Source organism: Archocentrus centrarchus, chromosome 4 (genome assembly GCF_007364275.1).
Source record: "Archocentrus centrarchus isolate MPI-CPG fArcCen1 chromosome 4, fArcCen1, whole genome shotgun sequence".
NCBI lineage: Eukaryota > Metazoa > Chordata > Actinopteri > Cichliformes > Cichlidae > Archocentrus > Archocentrus centrarchus.
The window spans coordinates 33,796,691-33,818,843 of NC_044349.1; the positions used below are offsets into that span (position 1 = coordinate 33,796,691).

The 22,153-nt window shown below is 42.8% G+C and overlaps 1 protein-coding gene across 1 annotated transcript in view; it reads left to right on the top strand.

Annotated features, from left to right (window-relative positions):
- The first annotated feature begins 4,226 nt into the window (after positions 1 to 4,226).
- Positions 4,227 to 22,153, top strand: part of b4galt6 (UDP-Gal:betaGlcNAc beta 1,4- galactosyltransferase, polypeptide 6) — a 53,388-nt gene continuing 35,461 nt past the window's right edge. Inside the window, 1 exon segment of the mRNA XM_030726864.1 lies at positions 4,227 to 5,001. Within this exon segment, the coding sequence (XP_030582724.1) occupies positions 4,887 to 5,001 (115 nt within the window). The 5' untranslated portion in view covers positions 4,227 to 4,886.

Here is a 22,153-nt window from a genome sequence, read left to right on the forward strand (position 1 = left end):
CCCTCACCTATGGAGTTAGCTCCCAGACTGAATTCAAGGACACAGACACTCTCTCTAATTTTAAGATTAGGTGTACAGTGGCTTGCAAAAGTATTCATACCCCTTGAACTTTTCCATATTTTGTCACATTACAACCACAAACATAAATATATTTCACTGGAATTTAATGTGAAAGACCAACACAAAGTGGTATACAATTGTGAAGTGGAAAGAAAATTATACATGATTCAAAACATTTTTTACAAATAAAAAACTGAAAAGACCACACCAGCAACACCAATAATGCCAATTATTACTTATCCCAGAATAGTGAAAAGAGAAAAGTATGGACACGGAGAGAAACATGTTATGATCTGAAGCATGCCACATACATGGTGGAGCCAATGTTCTGGCATGGGTATATATGGCTGCCAGTGGAACTGGATCAGCAGTGTTTATTGATTATGCGACTGTTGATAACAGGATGACTTATGAAACATACATGGCTATACTGTGCTCAGATTCAGCCAAATGCTGAAAAATGTAGACAGACCCACAAACAAGCAGCAGCCAAAGGTGGCTACATAAAGGTGAAACACGGAATCTCAAGAGTGGACATTTGGTGATGTCCATGAGTTCAGGCAGTATTGTAAGTATTAAAAACAGTTCCTATATTTAAAATTATGTTACTTTGTCCAATTAATTTTGAGCCTCTGAAAATGGGGGACTATTTATAAAAAAAATAGCTGTAATTTATAAATAGTTAACGCAAAACTTTTATAAAGCTCCTGGCACAATAGATTGTTTGATTTAAAATCCACTGTAGTGATGTACAGAAACAAAACTGCAAAAACAAAAAACTGAACTGGCTTCAATTTCCTTTGTCATTTTACTGCTTGTTGGAAAAAACCCTTACATGATTGAACATGACTCACTATTTTGGAAACCATCACCCAGATGCCAACATTTCACTGGAATTCTTTTCTGCTGAAAAGAAGAAAGCTGTGACAGGTTGGTTGCTCAGACTTGTTACTTTTATGTAACAAAAGATTCATTTCCAAGAAGGAAGTGGATCAGTAGTGCAATTATATGTATTCTCTAGAAGCCACACAGCCCAAATCTAAAAACACATCTCTGTTGTTGCAGCAGAACCACACTTAACCAGTGCAACTCCACTGACGACACAGTGACTGTATTTTTCTAAATATATACACAGACATATGCATGCTTGAAAGTACTTTATGTATCTTATTCTTCTTATTCTTCGTTCAGCTACATGTCTACTGTTTATATACATTTACATTCACATTATATATCGATGTAATGAGAAAGGTATTGGATAGATACAATACAATAACAATAAGGTAGACTCCCCTGGGGGGGAATTCAGTGAATTCAGACATGGGTGTGAGGTAGAACAAGGAAGTGTTTTTCTGCTGAACTATAAAAGTAGACATCAATTAAAACATACCAAAGAGGAACTAATATGTCTCCTTGCATCTCAGAACAGCATTCTGTCACAATATGTCTCATAGTGCCCACTAACAACAATATTGTATATTACTGCCACCTTGCGATGCATTTTGGTTATTGTCTCTGGAATCCAACCACTGTCATTTTCTGTGGGCATGTCTGTTTCCTGTCACCAAAGGCTGGAACAAAGGCAAGCAGAGAGTGGAGTATCATTTTGTGGCTGTTTGCACATGCAGATAAACCACTGACAGGAAACTGATGGGAGGCCAATATGTAAGAAGTTTCCCCGGTCTCTGTTTTCACTGCCCTGAGGTTATTTACAATCTGTACATTATTATGTACATACACAGATGTGTGTGAAAACAGGAAGCAGGAGGAAGTAGAGGAGCAAATGACTGTATTTTATCATTTAGTTTCTCTCTAGCTAATCACTTTGGCCAGACTGCTCTTGAATTAACAACAAAGGAAAATATTGAAATCAGTGGGCACTGAATAAACATCAGTTGTGTGTAACACGGGACTGTTATTGCACTGACTCAAGAAATACCAATACTTGGCTTTGGTAGAGCAATTCTCACATTAGGTGTTCTACCTTTCTATAATAGTCATGGCTTCTTTTCAGCTTAAAAAAAACGATTATAGATTATATTGGGAAACATTAACAATATATTTTTAACATGTGATATGTTTAAATAATGAACTGAATACATCTCATAGTTCATAGTTTTATGATTTCAAATGCATACACTATATCACCAAAAGTATTCACTCACCCATCCACATAATTTATTCCAATCACTTCCATGGCCACAGGTGTATAGAACCAAGCACCTAGGCATGAAAACTGCTTCACTCTAAAGAGCTCAGTGAATTCCAGCATGATACTGTGATACAATGTCCCCTGTGCGACAAGTCGAGTCGTGAAATTTGCTCACAACTAAATATTTCAGTCAGCTGTTAGTGGTATTATAACAAGCTGGAAGCAATCAGGAACGACTGCAACTCAACCATGCAGTGGTACCAAATAAAATGACAACAGAAAGTTGGTGGCCAACTTTCTGCAGAGTCAGTGCTACAGGTTTCCAAATTTCATGCGGCCTTCAGATTAGCTCAAGAACAGTGTGTAGAGAGGTTCATGAGATAGGTTTCCATGGATGAGCAGCTGCAGCCAAGCCTTACACCACCAAGTGCAAGGCAAAGAATTGGATGCAGTGATGTAAAGCACACCACCACAGGGGTGGCTGTACCTCAGGAAGTAGAGTAGGTCATCTACTAATTGGAAGACTGGTGGTTTGGTCCCTGGCAAGTGTACTTGAGTAAGATATTGAACCCCAAGTTGCCCAAGTATTCATCAGAGTGTGAATGGGTGAATGCAAACATCTTGTATAGCGCACTTTGAGAGCTCAGAGTAGAGTAGAAAAGTTCTATATAAGTACTAGCTCATTTACTGGACTCCATAGTAGTGGAGATGTGTTCTGGAATGATGAATCATGATTCTCTGTCTGGCATTCGAGTGAACAGATCTGGGTTTGGCAGATGCCAGGACTGACTGCATTGTGCCAAGTGTGAAGTTTGGTTCAGGGAGGATTATGATGTGGGGTTGTTTTTCAGGAGTTGAGAAGGCACTATTGAATATAGTTCCCTGAATTATGGCAAATCTTGCGGCTCTATTATTGTGTTGTTCTGCATAAATCACTTTTATGTATCAAGATAAAGACTCCTCTTTGTCTGCTATTATAACACACTGAAAAGACCTGGGTAAAATTAGAGTCTATAAGATAATTTTCTTTTGATTTTTGTAGATGGGGTTCCTTTAGGAGGATGTCTGCTTTTAATTTTGTGACATATTCCACAATTGTTATTCTTTTTTGCCTGTGAACGAATACCACGTACATTCCAAGAAATCAGAGTTAAGGGCAGCATAAGATGAAAGATTATGTCATGTATGTATATACAGTGTGAGAGCTGGATGCGTGTCTGTGTAACCTATGGATTATGAGTACCTGTGAAAATGTTACTTGCATGTGGGGAGCTGTTATACATGTATAGTGGCTGTCATGTGGGAAAAACAAGAGGTGCTGGGTTATAGACATAGGGATGTTGATGAGAGATATGTACAATAAAATAAATAACCATAATAAAAGGATGCAAGACAATACAGATGGAGATGTTTTAGGGTGTATCTGTGTATGTATGAGGGGAAGTGATGTGTGAATGAGGAGTGGAATAAAGGGATATGAAATAATTGCGAAAAAAGACAAGAGAAAGGAAGAAAAAAAAACTCCTTTGGCAGGGAGAAAGTCATAAACCTGTGAGATTTGTTTTTACTTAATAATTTTTTTATTTTCAGCATTCTCTATGTCTGCTTATCCATTCAGAAGAGCCACAGAGTGGTGTAATGAATAAGATTGTTAAGGGATGTGGCTCAGAAGGTAGATCAGGTCATCTACCACTCAGAAAGTTGGTGGTTCAATCCCTGGATATTCCAGTCTGTGTGCCAAAGTATTCTTGGGAAAGATAATGAACCCAGAGTTGCTCTTTATGTGTTCACTCAGAGTAGAAAAGCGCTGTATAAGAACCAGTGTATTTACCATTACAGTGATATGTATACTTGTGTCATTTTACAGCATAGCAGCACACTATTCTGAGGGGTTTCCAATGTCCACAATTTTGCTTTCAAACACAAAAGCAGAACCGCCGTACACTAAATTACCAAACTGAACTTCCTTAACACATTGCGTCTGTGACGCCACGATCAAGGGTTTCCACGGAAACGTAGAGGAGAGATATACCCACCGGAAACGCTGCAGTGCCAGCACAAAATGTATCGGAAATATGCATTTTCTCTTTTTGTGAGTTTATTTTTCACACTATTCTGCAGTCGAGTATATTGAATGCCACGGTCGTGCGAAATCATAGTGCTTGATTTGATGAAACAGTGCGCAGACTGTATAGGAAACATCACCAGGCTGTGGTGGGGAAGGCACAGCGGCCCTGCCTCCTTCAATGACCGTCTTCAAGTGCTAGCGCTAAAAGTCTGCACTGGCGACACTGTAACCATGGACGAGTACCATAATTTGCCTTAAGTACTACTGACGCTGAATCTCTCGTGTAACTCTTTCACAATGTCCGACTGCTTGTGCAGCTGGAACCTCCCAGTAGTCTGATACTAACGTTACAGGCCTGCGTTTACCATCTCGAAATTTCTTGGCAGGTGGAAGCACACTAGCTGGTACTGCTAGCGTTGGGCTTTTCCGCACTGCACCTCTAGGGTTTGATGGTGCAGCCTGTGTGCAGTGTGTTTTTTTTTTTTTTGTTGTTTTTTTTTGCTGGCCACACCTCTGCATTGATATCTACCAATTGGAGGACCATTTGACACCAAAAAGTATTTTATGGGATTCTTATCAGCGAAAAAGAAGTGGACATAAGCTAAAATGGTGAACTGGAGGCGGCTACTGCGAATGTCCAACCGATCGTTTCTGGCCTTCATATTCTTCTTCTCCATGTCCACCACTTGTCTCTACTTCATTTACGTGGCTCCTGGAATAGGTTAGTAATCAGCAGTTTACGCTACACGCTTTACACGGTAATGTAATTGCGTCTGGATTTTCCTCTGCACTGTGCTTCAGCTGCTGTTATAGTTAATGCTAACGCTAAACAAGTTAGCTAACAGGCTCACTGACACAGTTTAAAGTTCGATACCAGGCTCTTATGTTTACCTGGGCTTATTTATTTTGCTATAATAATCAGTCAAAAGAGTCTCCTATTGTCTAGTAAGTTAAAACATTGCACTTAATTCATAAAATCAGGACAAGGGGTAGCATTCTGACACTCCAGCTGTCACTACATTTCTGGTTTATGAATGAATGAAGTATGAGCTTCACTGCTATCTAGAATATCTGGCGTTATGCTTTGCTTTTTCCTTTTTTAAGTTGGGTTCTGTTATTTTGTCGGTGAAAGCCTGAAAAAATATTGACGCGTATGGGTGCTGAACTCCTTTTTTAGAGTGTATGCTGATTTTGTTCGAACAAACTCATTTATATATTTGAGTTGATCATATTCCTTCCCAGCTGTATAGTACAATAAAGCCCTGACATTTGAGTAAGTATGTCTTCAGGCTTTCTTGAACTACCTCAACTGAAAAAGTTTTTTTTTTTTTTTTTTAAAGAACTCTCTTTAGATCCAGTTATGTATGAATGCGGATGTTTGAATTGTGTTTTGCAGGCTGGGCAGGTTTCACTTTTTGTTTGTATATAATATCTTTGTTGATTGCCTTTAATTCTTTAATATCTGTGGGAAAGAAGTGATTGTTTGTAGATAGAATTCCTATGTTGTAAGTGCAAGTTTTTTGTTTTTTTTTTCTGTGCTTGTGAGAAGAGAGTGAAATGAAATGTAATTTATGACATGAGGCCTGTACTACAAAACATGACTTGGGCTTGTAGCATTGTCAACACCAAGGGTTTTCAGTATCATGAAGCAGGGATTTAGCCAGAATCTGATGACACTGTGTGTGTGTGTGTGTGTGTGTGTGTGTGTGTGTGTGTGTGTGTGTGTGTGTGTGTGTGTGTAATATAATATGAGGAAGGGCATCTTGTGTAAAATTTTATTTTATTCTGTAAGAAGATCATTTATAACCTTCACTAATGCTGTTTCTGTACTATGATGAATTTTGAAACTTTTCAAATAAACCATTCCTCTGTAGATGAACAGTTAGCTGTTTTACAAGAATTTTTGAGAGAAAGGAAGGTTGGACATTGGCCAATAATTAGCTAAGACAGCTGGTGGCTGTAATTAGCTAATTACAGTCAACTTGAAGGCCTGTGGTACACAGCCAACAAATAAAGACAGATTTATCATTTTTAAGATTGAAGCATCAATAAATGGAAAGACTTCTCTGCACAGTCTAGTAGGAATGGGATGTTGATGGTTTGGATGAAGTAACTATTGAAGTGAACTCCGAGAGATCAATTGGAGGGAAAGAGTCTAAACAAATACCAGCAGTGCTGAAAGCAGCCGAACATGAAGATAAGTCTTTGAGATGGTTATGAATAATTTTTTTCTCTAATGTCTAAAATTTTATTTGTAAAGAAGGTCATGAAGTCATTACTAGTTAAAGTGAAAGGAATACTCTACAGAGCTCTGACTCTTTGTCAGCCTGGCTACAGTGCTGAAAAGAAACCTGGGGTTGTTCTTATTTTCTTCAATTAATGATTAGATCTGTTAAGATGTCCTAGCTTTATGGAAGGCTTTTTTTTTTTTTTATAGAGCAACAAACTCTTTTTCCAGGCTAAATGAGCATCTTCTAATTTAGTGAGACGCCATTCTCTCTCCAGCTTATGGGTTATCTGCTTTAAGCTGTGCATTTGTGAATTATACCACGGAGTCAGGCACTTCTGATTTGAGGCTTTCCTTTTCAGAGGAGTCACAGTATCCAAAGTTATACGCAGTGAGGATGTAAAACTATTGACAAGATAATCAACCTCACTGGGAGCAGAGTTTAGGTAGCTGCTCTGCACTGTGTTGGCACATGGCATTGAAGAGCGTAATAATGGAGGAATTGTATCCTTAAATTTAGTTACAGCACTTTCAGAAAGACTTCTACTGTAATAAAACTTATTCCCCACTGCTGTGTAATCCATTAAGGTAAATGTTATTAAGAAATGATCAGACAGGAGGGGGCTTTCAGGGAATACTGTTAAGTCTTCAGTTTTTATGCCATATGTCAGGACAAGATCCAGAGTATGATTAAAGTGGTGGGTGGGCTCATTTACATTTTGAGAGAAGCCAGCTGAATCTAATAATAGATTAAATGCAGTGTTGCAGCTATCATTTTCAGCATCTACATAGATGTAAAAATCACCCACTATAATTATTTTATCTGAACTGATCACTAGGTTAGCACTGCTGCCTCACAGTTAGAATACTATCTGGAAGGCCTGGGTTCGATTCCACCTTGGCCCGGGTCCCTCTCTCTCTGTATGGAGTTTGCATGTTCTCCCCGTGTCTGTGCGGGTTTCCTCCAGGTACTCCGGTTTCATCCCACAGTCCAAAAGACATGCACTCCAGCCCCCAGCCACCCCCCCCCGCAACCCTGAATGGGATAAGTGAATGGATGGATGGAACTGATCACTAAATCAGATAAATCAGACAAACGATAGTTTATAACAAACAGGTTTTTGAATTTCCCAATTAGGGTGGACAAGGCTAAGAGTCGGGCTTTCAAAAGAATTAAAACTTTGTCTGGGTCTTTGATTAATTACTAAGCTGGAATAGAAGATTGTGGCTAATCCTCCTCCTTGACCTGTGCTTCGAGCATTCTGACAGTTAGTGTGACTCGGGGGGTGTTGATTCATTTAAACTAACATATTCATTCTGCTATAACCAGTTTTCTGTAAGGCAGAATAAATCAATATGCTGATCAATTATTAAATCGTTTACTAACTGGGACTTGAGAGACCTAATGTATAATAACCAACATTAGACTGTTTTATTCTTTGGTGCAGTTGAGAATGCTATATTTTTTCTTTTAGAATTTTTATGCTTAAATGTTTCTTTTGTTTTTTTTCTGTTTAAGACTACGCTTCCTCCTCACAGTCACCCAGCCAGCCTGTATTCTTTGCTGGGGGGCGGTATCTAACGGTGGTTAAGCTACCATGGTTCGCACTGACTACAGGAGCCTGGTTAGCTAGGGCTGCACGATATTGGAAATTAGTGCGATATGCGATATGGAGGTCTAGTATTGCGATAACGATATTGTCGCAATATTTTTTCTTTTTACCTAAAAATGCAATATACATGACCAATAAGAAAAAAAAAATCTATAAAATGTATACCAACAACAAATATGCATTTCAAATGTTGCATTTATTTAACATATAAACAAACATGTTCACATGTTTGTTTGTTTTTCATTTGAATGTTATAGTACATTAGGGCTATATGTCTTGAGAGTAATTTTTTATCTTTAACACTTACCAATTGCCAGATGCAGGCGATGGCCAAAGCACTGCACTCTGAACCAGTTGTTGACCTCAGCAGCCTTCACCACGTTCGCTCCGTTATCTGTTGTGATGGCCACTTGTTTGTTTTTGGGCAAGTTCCAGTTGTTCAAAACATCCCGCAGGGCAGCAGCAATGTTTTCACCAGTGTGTGTCTCGGGGAAGTATGCTACTTATAGGCAGCGTGTAATGAGCTCAAATTTGCATGTCAAAAAGTGCACGGTAAAACTCATGTATGGCTCAGTGGTTCGACTGGACCACAAGTCAGTAGTGCTAGCATAAAAATCCACTTCACTGAGCTCTGCCTTCTCATAAGGAGCGGCAGAAGCGAAACTATCATTTATGTTAGTTTGTGAACTTGCCTTTCGTTTGCTTGACTTTACCGGAGTAGGCTGTGGGTTTTTAGATGTTAAATATACGTTGTAAAGTTCCTTGTGGTTGTATTGAAGGAGGTTTGTCGTGTTTCCTCTTGACATAGCCACGATTTTTCGGCATGACTTGCAAAGAACTTGTGTCTGTGACTCGTCCTGTGTGGAAAAACCGTAGTCGTCCCAAATGCTCTCTGTTTTCGTCTCGACTCGTCTCTTCAATTCCCGCCATGCTTGTTTTCCTTCTGTGTGTGTATGTGCTCCCTGCGCCGCTGAGAGCATGTGCTCGCTCTGGCCAATAGCGACGCGGCACCTTCACATTTAAGGTCGCGCGGGATTGGTCAAAGTGCGGACATAAAGAAAGACGTTATTTATACATTAAATAATTAGAAATTATCGCGCATTTTTTAGATATGCCTATCGCACGTGCCAATATCGCGATGACGATATTTTTTCGATATATCGTGCAGCCCTATGTTTAGCTATAGGATTTTTCAGGGTGTGGAGCCGAGTCTCCAATTCAGTAAGCCTGGCCTCCAGAGCTACACACAGACTACATTTCTTACAAGTACCGTTTCTGCTAAAGGAGGCTGAGGAGTAACTAAACATGTGACACTCAGAGCAGGAAAGTGCAAGAGGGTTGGTAGAAGAAGCCATGCTGATAGTTAGAGCTAGGCTAGCTGCGCTAAGCTAGTGAGTTCCTAAAAACAAAGTGAATAATGTGGATACAGGTGATTCAGCAGAGAGTGTGCTTTAGAGAAAGCAGGTGAACATTACACTGAAATATGTTGTTATCCAGATAAATTGAGCTACACAGATTATACAGCTAACACAGCAAAACACCACTGTACTCCGAAAGAGGAACAGGAAGTGATACAATATCGCAGTGAGAGCCAACACCAGGTGACAGCTAAAACCACCTCAACTGGCTCCTTTTGATGTGGAGGAATAGTGGCTCTATTCTGAGCCCCTCCTAATTGACTGCATTTTTCACCCTATATCTAAGGGAGATTGCTTTGAGGCAGGTCCATGGGCTGCAGCCCAAAAGCAGAGACATGGACCTGCTAAGGCTAAGGCCCGGACAACAGGCGCTCTCCCTTGAACACCCTCTCCAGGCTTCTCTTTAGAGTGTACCCTTGTTAACCCTATTATGGGCAGGGTAAACTGTTCAGTTGATACATCTACCATAAGGGTTGTTCTTTCATTCAGGAGCAGTTTGCCTTGGGAGACCCTACCAGAGGGCAAAAACTCTCAGACAGCAAAGCCCCTAGGATCACTGGGATACACAAATCTAGGGCTGCATAAAACGATTATTTTAGTAATCGAGTATTCTATCGATTATTCCAGCGATTAATCGAGTAATCGGATAAGAAATACTTTTTTTTATTAACAGTTTATCTGCAGATTTTAACTTCCGTACTGCAGTTTCTCGCCATGTGAACAAACAGCGGTGAATGAAGCAGCTACAAAGTTCTCTTTTCTTCACCTTAACACTTGCTGATCAGGTGCTTGATGAAGGACCTCCAGCTGTTTCACAGATTTAATGGTGGTTACTAAAAGAAAAAGCTGCTGTTTTGGACGCTGGAAAAACGTTTCCTTTTTCACTACTTGAGCTCACCGTCACAGCTTCGCCTCTTTGCGCTTGCGCAGTTAAAACCGCTGCCTGCTATGAGTGTTTTGAAAAACTAGTGGCTGCGGGAGCCATGGCGCATGTGTGAGTAATGGTGTAATGCTTTGTATTCACAAGCATTCTCAAAAATACGTTTCTACTGCAGGTCTATATTTAGTCACTAATAAGGGATTAAAGTATAAAAAATATTTTGAAGGAGCCCCTCGGTCCTGGGGGGCGGGCCTTCCGGTACCGAACCATCGCTAGTGCTAATGGCCCGCGCTCGCTAGCAAACCAGTTCTGGTAGCTACAGCTGAAGTAAAGACAAAAATAGCAGCTGAAATTATCAGCGAGCACAAGACACACAGACACACAGAGAGCAGTGGAGGCGTGGAAATGCATGTCAGCGACAGTTGCCACCCGTCCCGTAAAGTACGGAACACGGCATGTTACGGAGCCGTATTCCACGGAGTCCCGTAACATACGGGGTTCTGTATTTTACGAGACAGGTGGCAACTCTAGTGATGATCCACTCTGTGTTAAATTAAATCCATCGCAGCGACGGAGAGCTTTTTAGAATGTGTGCTTGTGTATACGTGAGTGATTCACATTCCAGTCCAGTAGGTGGCGGTAATGCAGTTCTATATTGGTTTGCCAGCCCCCAATAAACCCACAAAAAAACGTCAGCACTAATGCTGCTAATGCTAGTGAGGAGCGCCGCTTACACCGAGACAGCTGAGCGCTGCAGAGTTTAAACGAAGCATCGACACAGTAAATTTGTGTCGATAAATTTTTAGAATCGATTTAATCGAGTTAATCGATGAATCGTTGCAGCCCTACACAAATCCCTCCACCTTGATAAGGTGGCAATTTGCAGAAAGTTATCTTTCACATTTTATCTACCACTCCCATTACTGAGTAAGGCATTAATCTATGCTGCATTTTTGCTATTTCCTATTGCAGAAGATAGTTTGTCTGCATGCGAGGGTTGGTTGTAGCACAGCTCAAGCTCACCCTCTCTCACTCGCGCACACACCCTGGTCTTTGTGAGGATGGTGGAGAGAATTAAGCAGTCAAAAGTGTGGTTGCTCTTCACTAGAGTCAATGCTGACAGTGCTTGTTGCCACAAATGCAGTAGGTCTTTGCTTTGTAAACACAAGCAGTCTGTTCATACATTTAGCCAAAGTCTATCACATTCAGAGAAAGGTAGAGTTCAACTGCCTAGCTTGTAGTTCATCTGGTGCTGCTCCAGGTATCCTGGAAAGCACACATAATTATCTAAATTACTGGTTATCTTATTTAAAACATGAAATTGGGTTAGTGATTAAAAGAAAGTATTAGCAAGCCGACTTATGGATGCATACATTTAGTTTGAGATGGTCAAAACCTCACCTGAACTTTTGTTCCCAATACTCAATCCCAAATGCTCACTGTAAGGGATATACTGGCTAGGTGGTGTATACAGTCTGGCCTAAGTCTTCGGTCAGAAGACTGCAGCAACCCAGGAGTGCAAGGGAACAGTCTTTAATAAAGTCTCACAGGTGAATCACAATGAAGGCACAGAGTCAGTAACAGGTAGGTGACTGGGTAGATAAAAGATGTGGTTTTCTGAAAAAGCATGGACACCAATTCACTAATTAACAGTATAAACAAGCAGGATAATAACAATCACCTCACTTTCTGCTGAGTGTAACACACGCACTACTATATAACCATCCACAAGAAGTCCCCATAGACCACAATTAGACATACACAAACTCAAACTTATCAGGATATTAATAACAAACAAAGCGAGACAAATAAAATACAATTCTGATATAAACAGTCTCGCGGTACAGTTTAACATAACTGGGTGCCGTCATTATCGAACAGTCAGGCTGCAGTAGCACCATACAGGCTAACCGGATGTAGCTTAACCTGCTACCGAGCTACGATGGATATTTGAGCAATGAAATATATGTGCATGATATGCACACAGTTGCCCCACTGTCATATTGCTTAACCCGACAAAGAATGACACTTACGGCTTCATGAACGCACACCCAGTCCTCCAAAACTGTCTTTTTACTGTGATGCTCCTTCGCCGCTTTATTAGGTATGCCGGTCTGCCGTGCAGGGCATAAAAAACGAGCACCAGGGTCTCGCAGTTGTGATGTTCAACTCTCGCGCTAACCTCCGAAGCAGGGAGATTTGGCACACTCCCTTTCAGTTTCAGATTACTTAGTGATTTAAAGGCTGCAGTCAAGTCAACAATACAATTCAATTTTATTAATATAGCACCAAATCACAACAAATCCCTCAAGGCGATTACAATACAGTAAATGTTGTCAGAAAAGGTCTTTAACATCTGTTCAAGGTAGAGGTTTTAATTCTTACATAATATAGGTACTTGGATAAATTTTTAAAGTTGTCAGTTTGATTTCAGTTCTAAGCTGAATTGATAGAACTCTTCCCACAGATTACAGAACACTTTAGTTTTTGGAAATCGGACCAGGGGTTCACGTTCTAGAGGGATTTTAATCCAGCAAATTTGGGGGCAAGTCGTTACATTTTAATGGTAAAACAATGAAAAAACTGATTTTATTCTACGATTTTGAAATAAAACGTAGTACATCGTCAAATAGGCTTTCAACCACTTTCTTAGCAATTGCACAGGTACCTGTCACATTTAGGATTGCATTTACATTATGACCCTGGCATTAGCACTTAACCTGGACATTTAACCTTCAAGGTGACGCGGTCATGACTGTGAAATTTTTATCATATCCAAAATATAGCAAGTAGTATATCAAAGTGAAGGGAATTTGACAAAGATTACGAATCTGCAAATGAAAAAGGCTGATGAACTCACATTAGCCAGCAATTAATTGTAAAACCTCCTCCTAGTACAAGTCAAAACTTGATTCCCATAATTATCAATAAGAACATGAAAATCTGCCTTTGTCTTCAATATGTTCCTGAAAAGAAAATGAAAATTTAAATATTTATTTATTTTTATCTAGTAAAGTGCCAGCACGGTCGAATTATAATTTCAAACTTAATAGTTTTTTAATTAAGGGACCAAATAATCGATATAGAGGGTTTTCTTGGTGTTATGAGGGGTGTGAGAGTGTAAGATATTGGGTTAAAATGCACCTTTCTTTGTAAAAATAGAACTTTTTCTTTTAGAGAAATTGGATCTGAATCGGACAAACTGTGGGAGACCCCCGATGGCGGACAATGAAAATGATGTCATATCCAGACACCGGGAGCTGCGGTGTCCCGTTTTTTTTTTTTAGCGCAGAGCGAGTCAACACGAATCGCTAATTCTTCCTCCGGTGTCATAACACACTGTTGGCATGCGCAAGTGGGTCTATCCAAGTAATATAGTAGTTCTTTTTCTAACTTCGCTCAGTGTTTCACTATGGAAATCGCCTTGGCGTGACCACCTATGGAAGCTGCAATGACACCACGTCTGTCTGCGACAGACCCGTCAAGCTGTGCTCAGGGCCCCGCCCCTCATACTAACACAGCTGACCAGCTCCTCCAGCTACTCATTCTCACTTTCTTCCCATGAGAAACTACATCGAGCTCCCTCAGCGTGTCCAGGCTAGCTTGGTTAGCTGTTAAACAGTTCTCAAGCAGTCCCGTAGAGGAGTACGTCGCCGAACGCCGTTCTCCAGTTTTCAGTCTGGATTGTGCTAAGTCCTTTGAAAGAAGTGTACTTGTAGTTATACACCTTGGACAGCAACCGCGTCATAGCAGGCTGTCTCCAGTGGTTGCCTGGTTTTTAGTTAGCAGGGTAGCCGTTGTTTGTGTGTGTGTGTGTTTGTGACTTGGGCTAACGTGTTACGGCGAGCTTTTCAGTGTCCGGCTAGCATTAGCTTGTTAGCAGGCCACTACCGTGTTACGTCTGGCTAGCATTCATTTGCTAACCGACCCCAAACAGTGTTAGGTTTCAGTTAGCATTAATTTGTTAGCTGAATCTACTGGTAGAGCTCAGCTAACGTGTCACATCGAGCTGACTCTCGCGGCGACTAGCTTGGACTTAACCCCGTTGCTAGCGCTAGCTACAAACAGGCTAATGTGTTACGACGAGCCTCGTGTTGCTCAGTCTCACCCCCTTTCCGACTACTATGGCTACGGCTCTTACCCCCACCAAAGGGTCAGAACCGAAGGCCAAAGAGGCAGCATCCCGCGTGTCATGCAGTGCCTCCATTTTGAGCAGGGACCCTCATCGGATGTGCATAGCTTGCATGGGTGCTAAGCATGCTCAGACTTCTCTGGCGGACCCACACGGTTGCTCACGCTGCGCCTTGATGCCAGAGAAAATTTGGAAAGGAGGCTGAGAGTAGCAGTGGCTAACAGCCAGGACCCCTGCCTGTCAGCCAACAATGCTACAATTGATATCCATCAGCCGCCAGCCACAACGAGCTGGGCGGACATCATGCTCTCACTTCCCACGTTGTCTGGTTCAGACAGAGCAGATGCTGGGTCAAAGGTCACAGTGTCACCATGCACTATCCCTGTGTCATCATTTACTTCAAAGCACTTCATCAGTGTCACCAAGCACTGCCCAAGGTTTTCAGACACTTTACTGTGTTTCGGAGGTTCAAAAAGGAGTAAAGTGTCCATTCCTGCAACCAGGCAGTTTGCCAAGGGCAGAATGTCCCCCCCAATTTAAAAAAAGTGAAAGAAAATCACTGCTGTGTCACCTTGTCCCCAGCGGGGGGAGCCCACGCTCTTTCCGAGGGGGATAACTTCCGGGAGGCAGAGGTGATGTCACACGTGTTCAGGGGCCCCCTCTCTGCGCGGCTGGAGCAATGGTGCGCATGCGCAGTCTATCACTGGGTTATGGCCACCATTTCCCAAGGATACAGGCAACAGTTTGCAGTGAAACCACCGAAATTCAACGGAATGTTGACTTCAGTGGCCAAGGGAGAGTCAGCAAATGTCCTGGAGGACGAAATTGCTTCTCTGTTACACAAATGTAGCAATGTGTGGAGGCAGCGGTGTCTCCGTTAAGGAACAGCAGCATCAGAATATTCTCGTACATATACGATTATCTAATATGCTCCCGATCACGGGAGCAGGCAATCAGAAACTCCAGTGTGGTGGTAAACCACTTTACAGAGCTTGCCTTCAAAATCAACCTAGAAAAGAGCCGCTTGGAACCCGCACAATATATTGCGTATCTGGGGCTCATTTTAGATTCCAGATCTTATCGTGTCACGCTTTCAGAGTGCAGGATCACATCCTTCACTCAGTGCCTCTCCTTTTTTCAGCTGGGACACGTCATGCGGTTCTGACTCTATCTCCGCCTCCTCGGCCTCATGGCCTTGGTAATATCTGTGGTGCATTTGGGGCTGCTTATGATGAGGGATTTTCAGCATTGGGTCTCATCCCTACATCTGTGCCCTCAGGTCTCGGTCACAGTATAAAAATAACACCGTCATGTATTGCGGCTCTCCAGCCTTGGAGGAACCCAGCAGCTCTCGCTGCGGGAGTATCTCTGGGGGCGGTGTCATCCAGGATGACCCTGACCACGGATTCGTCCCTGTCGGGATGGGGCGCAACAATGATGGGGAGGGCAGTGAATGGTGTTTGGTCCCAGAAGCTGGCTCAGGCTCACATCAGTGTGCTGGGCCTGCACACAGTGCATTTAGCTCTAAGGCATTTTCTGCCGTATCTCCGGGGGCAACATGTTTTGGTGAAATAGGACAACTCCACAGTAGTTGCTTATATCAACCGCCAGGGTAGTACTCATTCCCTGCAGCTGCGCAGGCTAGCCAGGGAAATAATTATGTGGAGCAGCACAAAATTCCTCTCCCTTCGGGCAACTCACGTGCCAGGTATTTTGAACAGAGGGGCAGATCTTCTGTCCAGAGGGAACCCGCTGTTCGGAGATTGGAGACTTCACCCGCAGGTGGTGGAGCAGATATGGCAGAGGTACGGCCAGGCTGCCGTAGATCTCTTCGCCTCGCAGGAAAACATACATTACCTGCTGTTTTTCTCCCTGTCAGACGCAGATGCCCCACTGGGCATGGACGCTCTGGCCCATCCATGGCCAGACACACTGCTGTATGCTTTTCCACCTCTCAGCCTTATCTCCCCAACCTTAATCAGAGTGAGGGATCAGGGGCTGTCGCTAATCTTAATAGCTCTACGGTGGCTGTCAAAGCACCGGATAGCAGAAATAATTCAGCTTCTGGCAGACGAACCGTGGCCTCTCCCCATCCGCCGGGACCTCCCGTCTCAGGCACGAGGGGAATATTTCATCCTCACCCAGACCAGGTGGCTCTCTAGGCAGCATTTAAATTCTGCAGGCCTGCAGAATTTGAATGCTGTAGGCCTGCCTCTGAAGGTTATCAACACCATTCAGAATGCAGGAGCTTCCTCTACACGCTCTCTTTACAGTGGTAAATGGCGTGTTTTTTTAAGAATGGTGCTATGAAAGGCAGGTAATCCCTTTTCAGTGCTCTGTGGTGGAGGTGCTGTGTTTTCTTCAGGATTTGCTAGACAGAGGAAAAGCCTTTTCCACAATAAAGGTCTGTTTGGCAGCTATTTCAGCCTGCCATATGGGATTGGGTGATAAACTTATTGGTCAGCGCCCTCTTGTATGTCGCTTCATGAAGGGGGCTCCCAGTCTCAAGGCCACTGGTCCCATTATGGGATATGTCACTCATCTTGGATGCACTCTCCCACCACCCCTTCGAGCCGATCGAGGCAGTGGGGCTGAAGTTTCTCTCACTTAAAACCGCTCTATTGTTGGCTCTAACTACAGCCAAGCGAGTTGGTGAGTTACAGGCTTTGTCTATTCACCCCTCGTTTGCAGTTGGCCTCTGGTCTTACTAAAGCATGCTTGAGGCCGAATCTGGCCTTTGTCCCTAAGAAAATAGAGTCATCTTATAGGTGCCCCACAGTAGAACTGTTGGCGTTTCACCCCCCTCCGTGTTCCTCTGTAGAGGAGCACAGGCTTAACACCTTGTGCCTGTGTGGGCCTTGGGGACATATGTGGACAGAACAGCTGGGTTCAGAAAATTAGATCAGCTGTTTGTTTCCTGTGCGGTTTTATAGGCTGGATGTTGCACAGTCATCCCTGGCTCAGGCAGTCCTGGAGTCTAGTGCCTCAGGTCCAAGCTGAGATCTTGAGCAGTACTGGAGCATAGCTTCAGGAGGGCTGACGCAAGCCGGGAGTGGGCTATATCTCCCATAGTGAAACCGAGTGAAGTTAGAAAAAGAACATTGGGTTACTTAACGTAATCCATGGTTCTTTGATAACAGAGTGAGGCGTTACACCATCACTCTCCTCCTTGCTTGGGCACGGAAAGAAGTCTGCTTAGAATGAGTAGGGAGGAGCTGGTCAGCCGTGTTAGTATGAGGGGCGGGGCCCTGAGCATGGCTTGACAGGTCTGTCGCAGACAGACGTTGTGTCATTGGAGCTTCCATAGTTGGTCACGCCAACTGTTATCAAAGAACCAGGGATTACGTTAAGTAACCCAACGATACTGTATAGCTGGACTTTATTAATACCAGATGGTTTAGTGGCTTTTATTTTGATATGTCATTATACATGCCAAAATCATGTATGATGATGAGTTATTTAGATTATTTTCTTCTTCAAAATGAACCGTAAGAATACTGTTGAAGTACCAGACCGATACAGTGTCGCTAAGTGTAGTAATACTGTTAAAACAATATTCGTCCGAAGTGTGGATACTGATTATAATTGTATTTTAATAAGTGTTTGACACATATAAAAACAGTTTTACCAATTTTGTTCTGAAGGATTTGACAGACTCTGCCTCTGTGTATATTAACTGTGCCATGTGTTAGTCTTAGAAGATATTGTGCACATCTTTATTACTCACCAGGGTTCTAGGTGAGAACAATTTCCCCTGATTGGACATTTAAAAGTGTGACTAGACAACAATTTTCTATTTAAATGCTGGATTTGCTGAGAATGGAAAAGACTTTGGTTTTAAAAATACACTTCTAAGATAAAAATTTGGTTGGGGGAGTTGGACACAAGATGCCTTCATGCCTTCACACAAGGCTGAATGCATGCAAAGAAACTAATATCTATTCTATATTGACATTGAAACAAAAAGACACCTTCTACATTAAGCAAAAAGATATTGAATTGGAATTATATGTGGAGGCCAGATACTTTTAGAAAGCTACACGCATAGTGATAACAAAGCAAAATATTATATTCCAAGTTCTGTTTAAGAGTAGGATACGGGCGCCTGGGTGGCTTAGTGGTAAAGCCGGCGACCACATACACATGCCGCGCTGCGGTGCGGGCGGCACGGGCTCGCATCCTGACCCATCGCCAATTTGCCCACTTGTCTTCCCCTGTATCTTTCCCCCATTTCCTGTCTCTCTCCACTGTCTACAAAAGCCGCTGTGACCAAAAACGCAAAAACAAAAAAAAAAGAGTAGGTGACAACAGCTACAATGTTACAGTTTGTAGCTCATAGGCTCAGTCAGTTCTGAAGTCTTCTATTTTGAGTTTCAATAAAAGTGATTGTCTTAGGCTTCAGTCGCACAGGACAAGAGATGATCGGCAACCATTGTTTGTGAGTGGAAAAAAGTTAATTCCACCAACTGGCTGGCAAGTGGCTGCTGGCAGTGTTAGGTGAAACTGGTCACAAAAAGGGTGTTGCACCAAAAACCTTTTTGTGATTGCTTTCGTTGCTAGCCTATTGCTGTGGTCTTCCATAATTTGCATGGAAGATGGTGATTTGTCTGCAGCCAGCCATGATGAACATCTCTCAAACCAGTGATTCGTGACAACTTTATTTATGCACAACACGTTGTACCCTTGGCCTGTGCAAACCATTGAATGAAGTTTTATTGCCATGTGGGTGAACAAGTTCACACATTGGAAATTGCAGTTACAGAACACCATCCAAATACACAAACACAACACACATAGGGGGATATGTGTCCTTGGGTCATGCAGCCGTTTCTTACGGCGCTACCTTTGGCAGGAGGAGAAAACAACACATCATGGGGAAGTTAGGTTAAAAAAAAAGTCATCTGGTACAGTGCTCAAAAAGAGCACTATACCAGGGTCCAAAAAAAACCACCTTAGCAAAGCATTTGCACATGTAAAGCTAGGACAGCGGCGGTAGGTGAGGTCAGGGCGGGAGGGGATGCAGAAGGAGACGAGAGGTGGGGGCATTGTGGAGCCAGATGCCAGGTTCCAGCCAAAACAGTTTGCTGATAGTGGTGGAATTTCATCAGCGGCCGTGATACACCAGACCCAGCTTCACAAATCACAACGCGGAGTGGGGGGGAGAGCAGCCGCACACAGTGCCCTGGAGAGAGATATGGTTGCCAACCAAGGCCGGCAGGGGAGCCGAATTCCTGATAACAGAAGTTGTTTTGGAACAGGCTGCTTGTTTTTCCAACAGCCTTCAGTCTTACTGGGAAACCATTCAAAAATCCAATATTCCAAATTCGCTGATTGCCGTCCTCACTGTGCAGAACCGAACTATATCTCCTGATCTAACCCCTCTCGCCTGCGAGCTCGCTAATCTTGCGGCTCAGGTCCACCAGGCTTTGAGTCTGAGTTTGTGCGGCTCTGCTCAGCCCTTCCACCTGGATCGGCAGCCTCTGCAGATGTCGAACCGCCGTCCAGATTTTCTTAATTTGCCAGTAAAGCAGGTATCCACCGAGCCCAAACAGAGAAGATACTGCTACCAAAAAGCCGAATATGTAGGCGTCTTCCACGTCTTCCACTCCAAGGGCCGAGAAGCACACAGGTCTCCACGAGCTCCAAGAGTCGATGACGTATCCAACCGGGTCAGTTCCACTCGGACACGCAGGCTCCCCTGTCCCGGATCTCATAGTGGAAAAAATTCGATCAATGATGGAGAATGCCCAGTTTGCCAGATCCATGTTTCAATCTTGTTCTTATTCGGACAGTGTGTAAAAGACGCTCTCACAGCAAGCAGCAAGCGGAGAGATGGGGAGGGCAGGGAGAGAGAGATAGTGCGACCGTCTCCGACAAGAGCAGGAAGAAAGAGTTTTGTTTACAGCGTATAAAACTCATACGTTGTTAGCTTTCCTGTTAGATGCTAGAGTACAGAAAGAAAATGCTGAGCATTTCCACAGTCAAACACTTGAATTGTTTGCGCTTTCTGGCAAAAAACTTCAAGGTCATCAAAGGCTTTGTTGGAAAAAGGCCCGCTCTTCAAAATAAAACCCACATGGATTGTAAATAAGAAATAGTTAAGCTTTTGATAAAACAGACTATGTCAAGGACTATATCAAGGATAATCTGACAGCCATTTTAAAGGGTATTTTATAGTGACTGCTAGTTTAGTGGTAGTAGAACTTGAAAAAGATTTTTTTTTTTTTTTTTTCCCTCCAAGTAAATTTGTACCTCGCTGCTGCAGCCAAACTGTTTCAACAAGTGCAGCTTGTACTTCAAGGGCAAATTTGTATGCACGTTACAAAGTGCATAGCAGACAAGACAGCAACTTTCATGCAATGGGAGTGGAGGGAGCAGGTAGGCGCTAAACTTGTGGCTAGTCACTTTTTGGAAAAAAACAGTCGCTATGGGGGTCTGAAAAGCCCAACCAATGTCCAGTTGTTGTTGTTCTGGGAACACTAACCTCGCAAGAACCGCCACCCAGGCTACTGCAGGTGGCAGTTCTTGCGAGGCTAGTGACAGAATTCAGTTTGGAGCAGCACAGGAATGCTTTTTAAAAAATTATTATATTAAAATACGGGAAATTTACGGGAAAATAATAATACGTGAGGACGGCGGGACAGTGGGGTAAAATATAGGAGTTTCCCAGCCAAAACGGAAGACTTGACAGGTATGCCACAGATGCTCAATGGGATCTAGGTCAGGATTTTAACTGGGCCGTTATAACACATGAATATTCTTGCGCCTGCGCCTGCCTCTGGCTGCATGACCGCAGATGCTCGTCTCTAGATGAGTGATCTGGAACGATCATTTCATTGTGTGCCTTGTGTGCACAGTGACAATGAGTTGAACATCTATTCTAAGCCATTCCACTGTAGCTCTGGCTGTACGTTTAGGGTCATTGTCTTGCTGGAAGGTGAATCTCCTTTCCAGTCTCAAGACTTTTGCAGCCTCCAACAAGTTTTCTTCCAGGATTGCCTTGTATTTAGCTCCATCCATCTTCCCATCAACTAACCAGCTTCCCTGTCCCTGCTGAAGAAAACTATCCCCACAGCATGATGCTGCCATCACCATGTTTCACACTGGGGATGGTGTGTTCAGGGTGATGAGGAGTGTTACTTTTCCGCGACACACAGCGCACACATAGCGCTTTGCATTTAGGCCAGAAAGTTCAACTTTGGTCTCATCTCACCGTCTTCAGAGTGACCATGGGTCTCTTGCTGCTTCTCTGACCAGTGCGCTCCTTCCTCAGTCTGTCAGCTTAGGTGGATGGCCATGTCTTGGTAGGTTTGCAGTAGAATACTTTTTAAAATTTTTGGATGATGGATTGAACAGTGCTCCTTGGGATGCTCAAAGCTTTGGATATTTTTTATAACCTAACCCTGCTTTACACTATTCCACAACATTATCTCTGACCTGTCTGATGAGATCCTTGGTCTTCATGATGCTGTTTGTTTACTGGAGTTCTCTAACAAACACTGAGGCCTTCACAGAACAGGAGTATTTATACTGAGACTAAATTACACACAGCAGGACTCTATTAACTAATTAAGTGATTTCTGAAGGCAATTGATTGCACTGG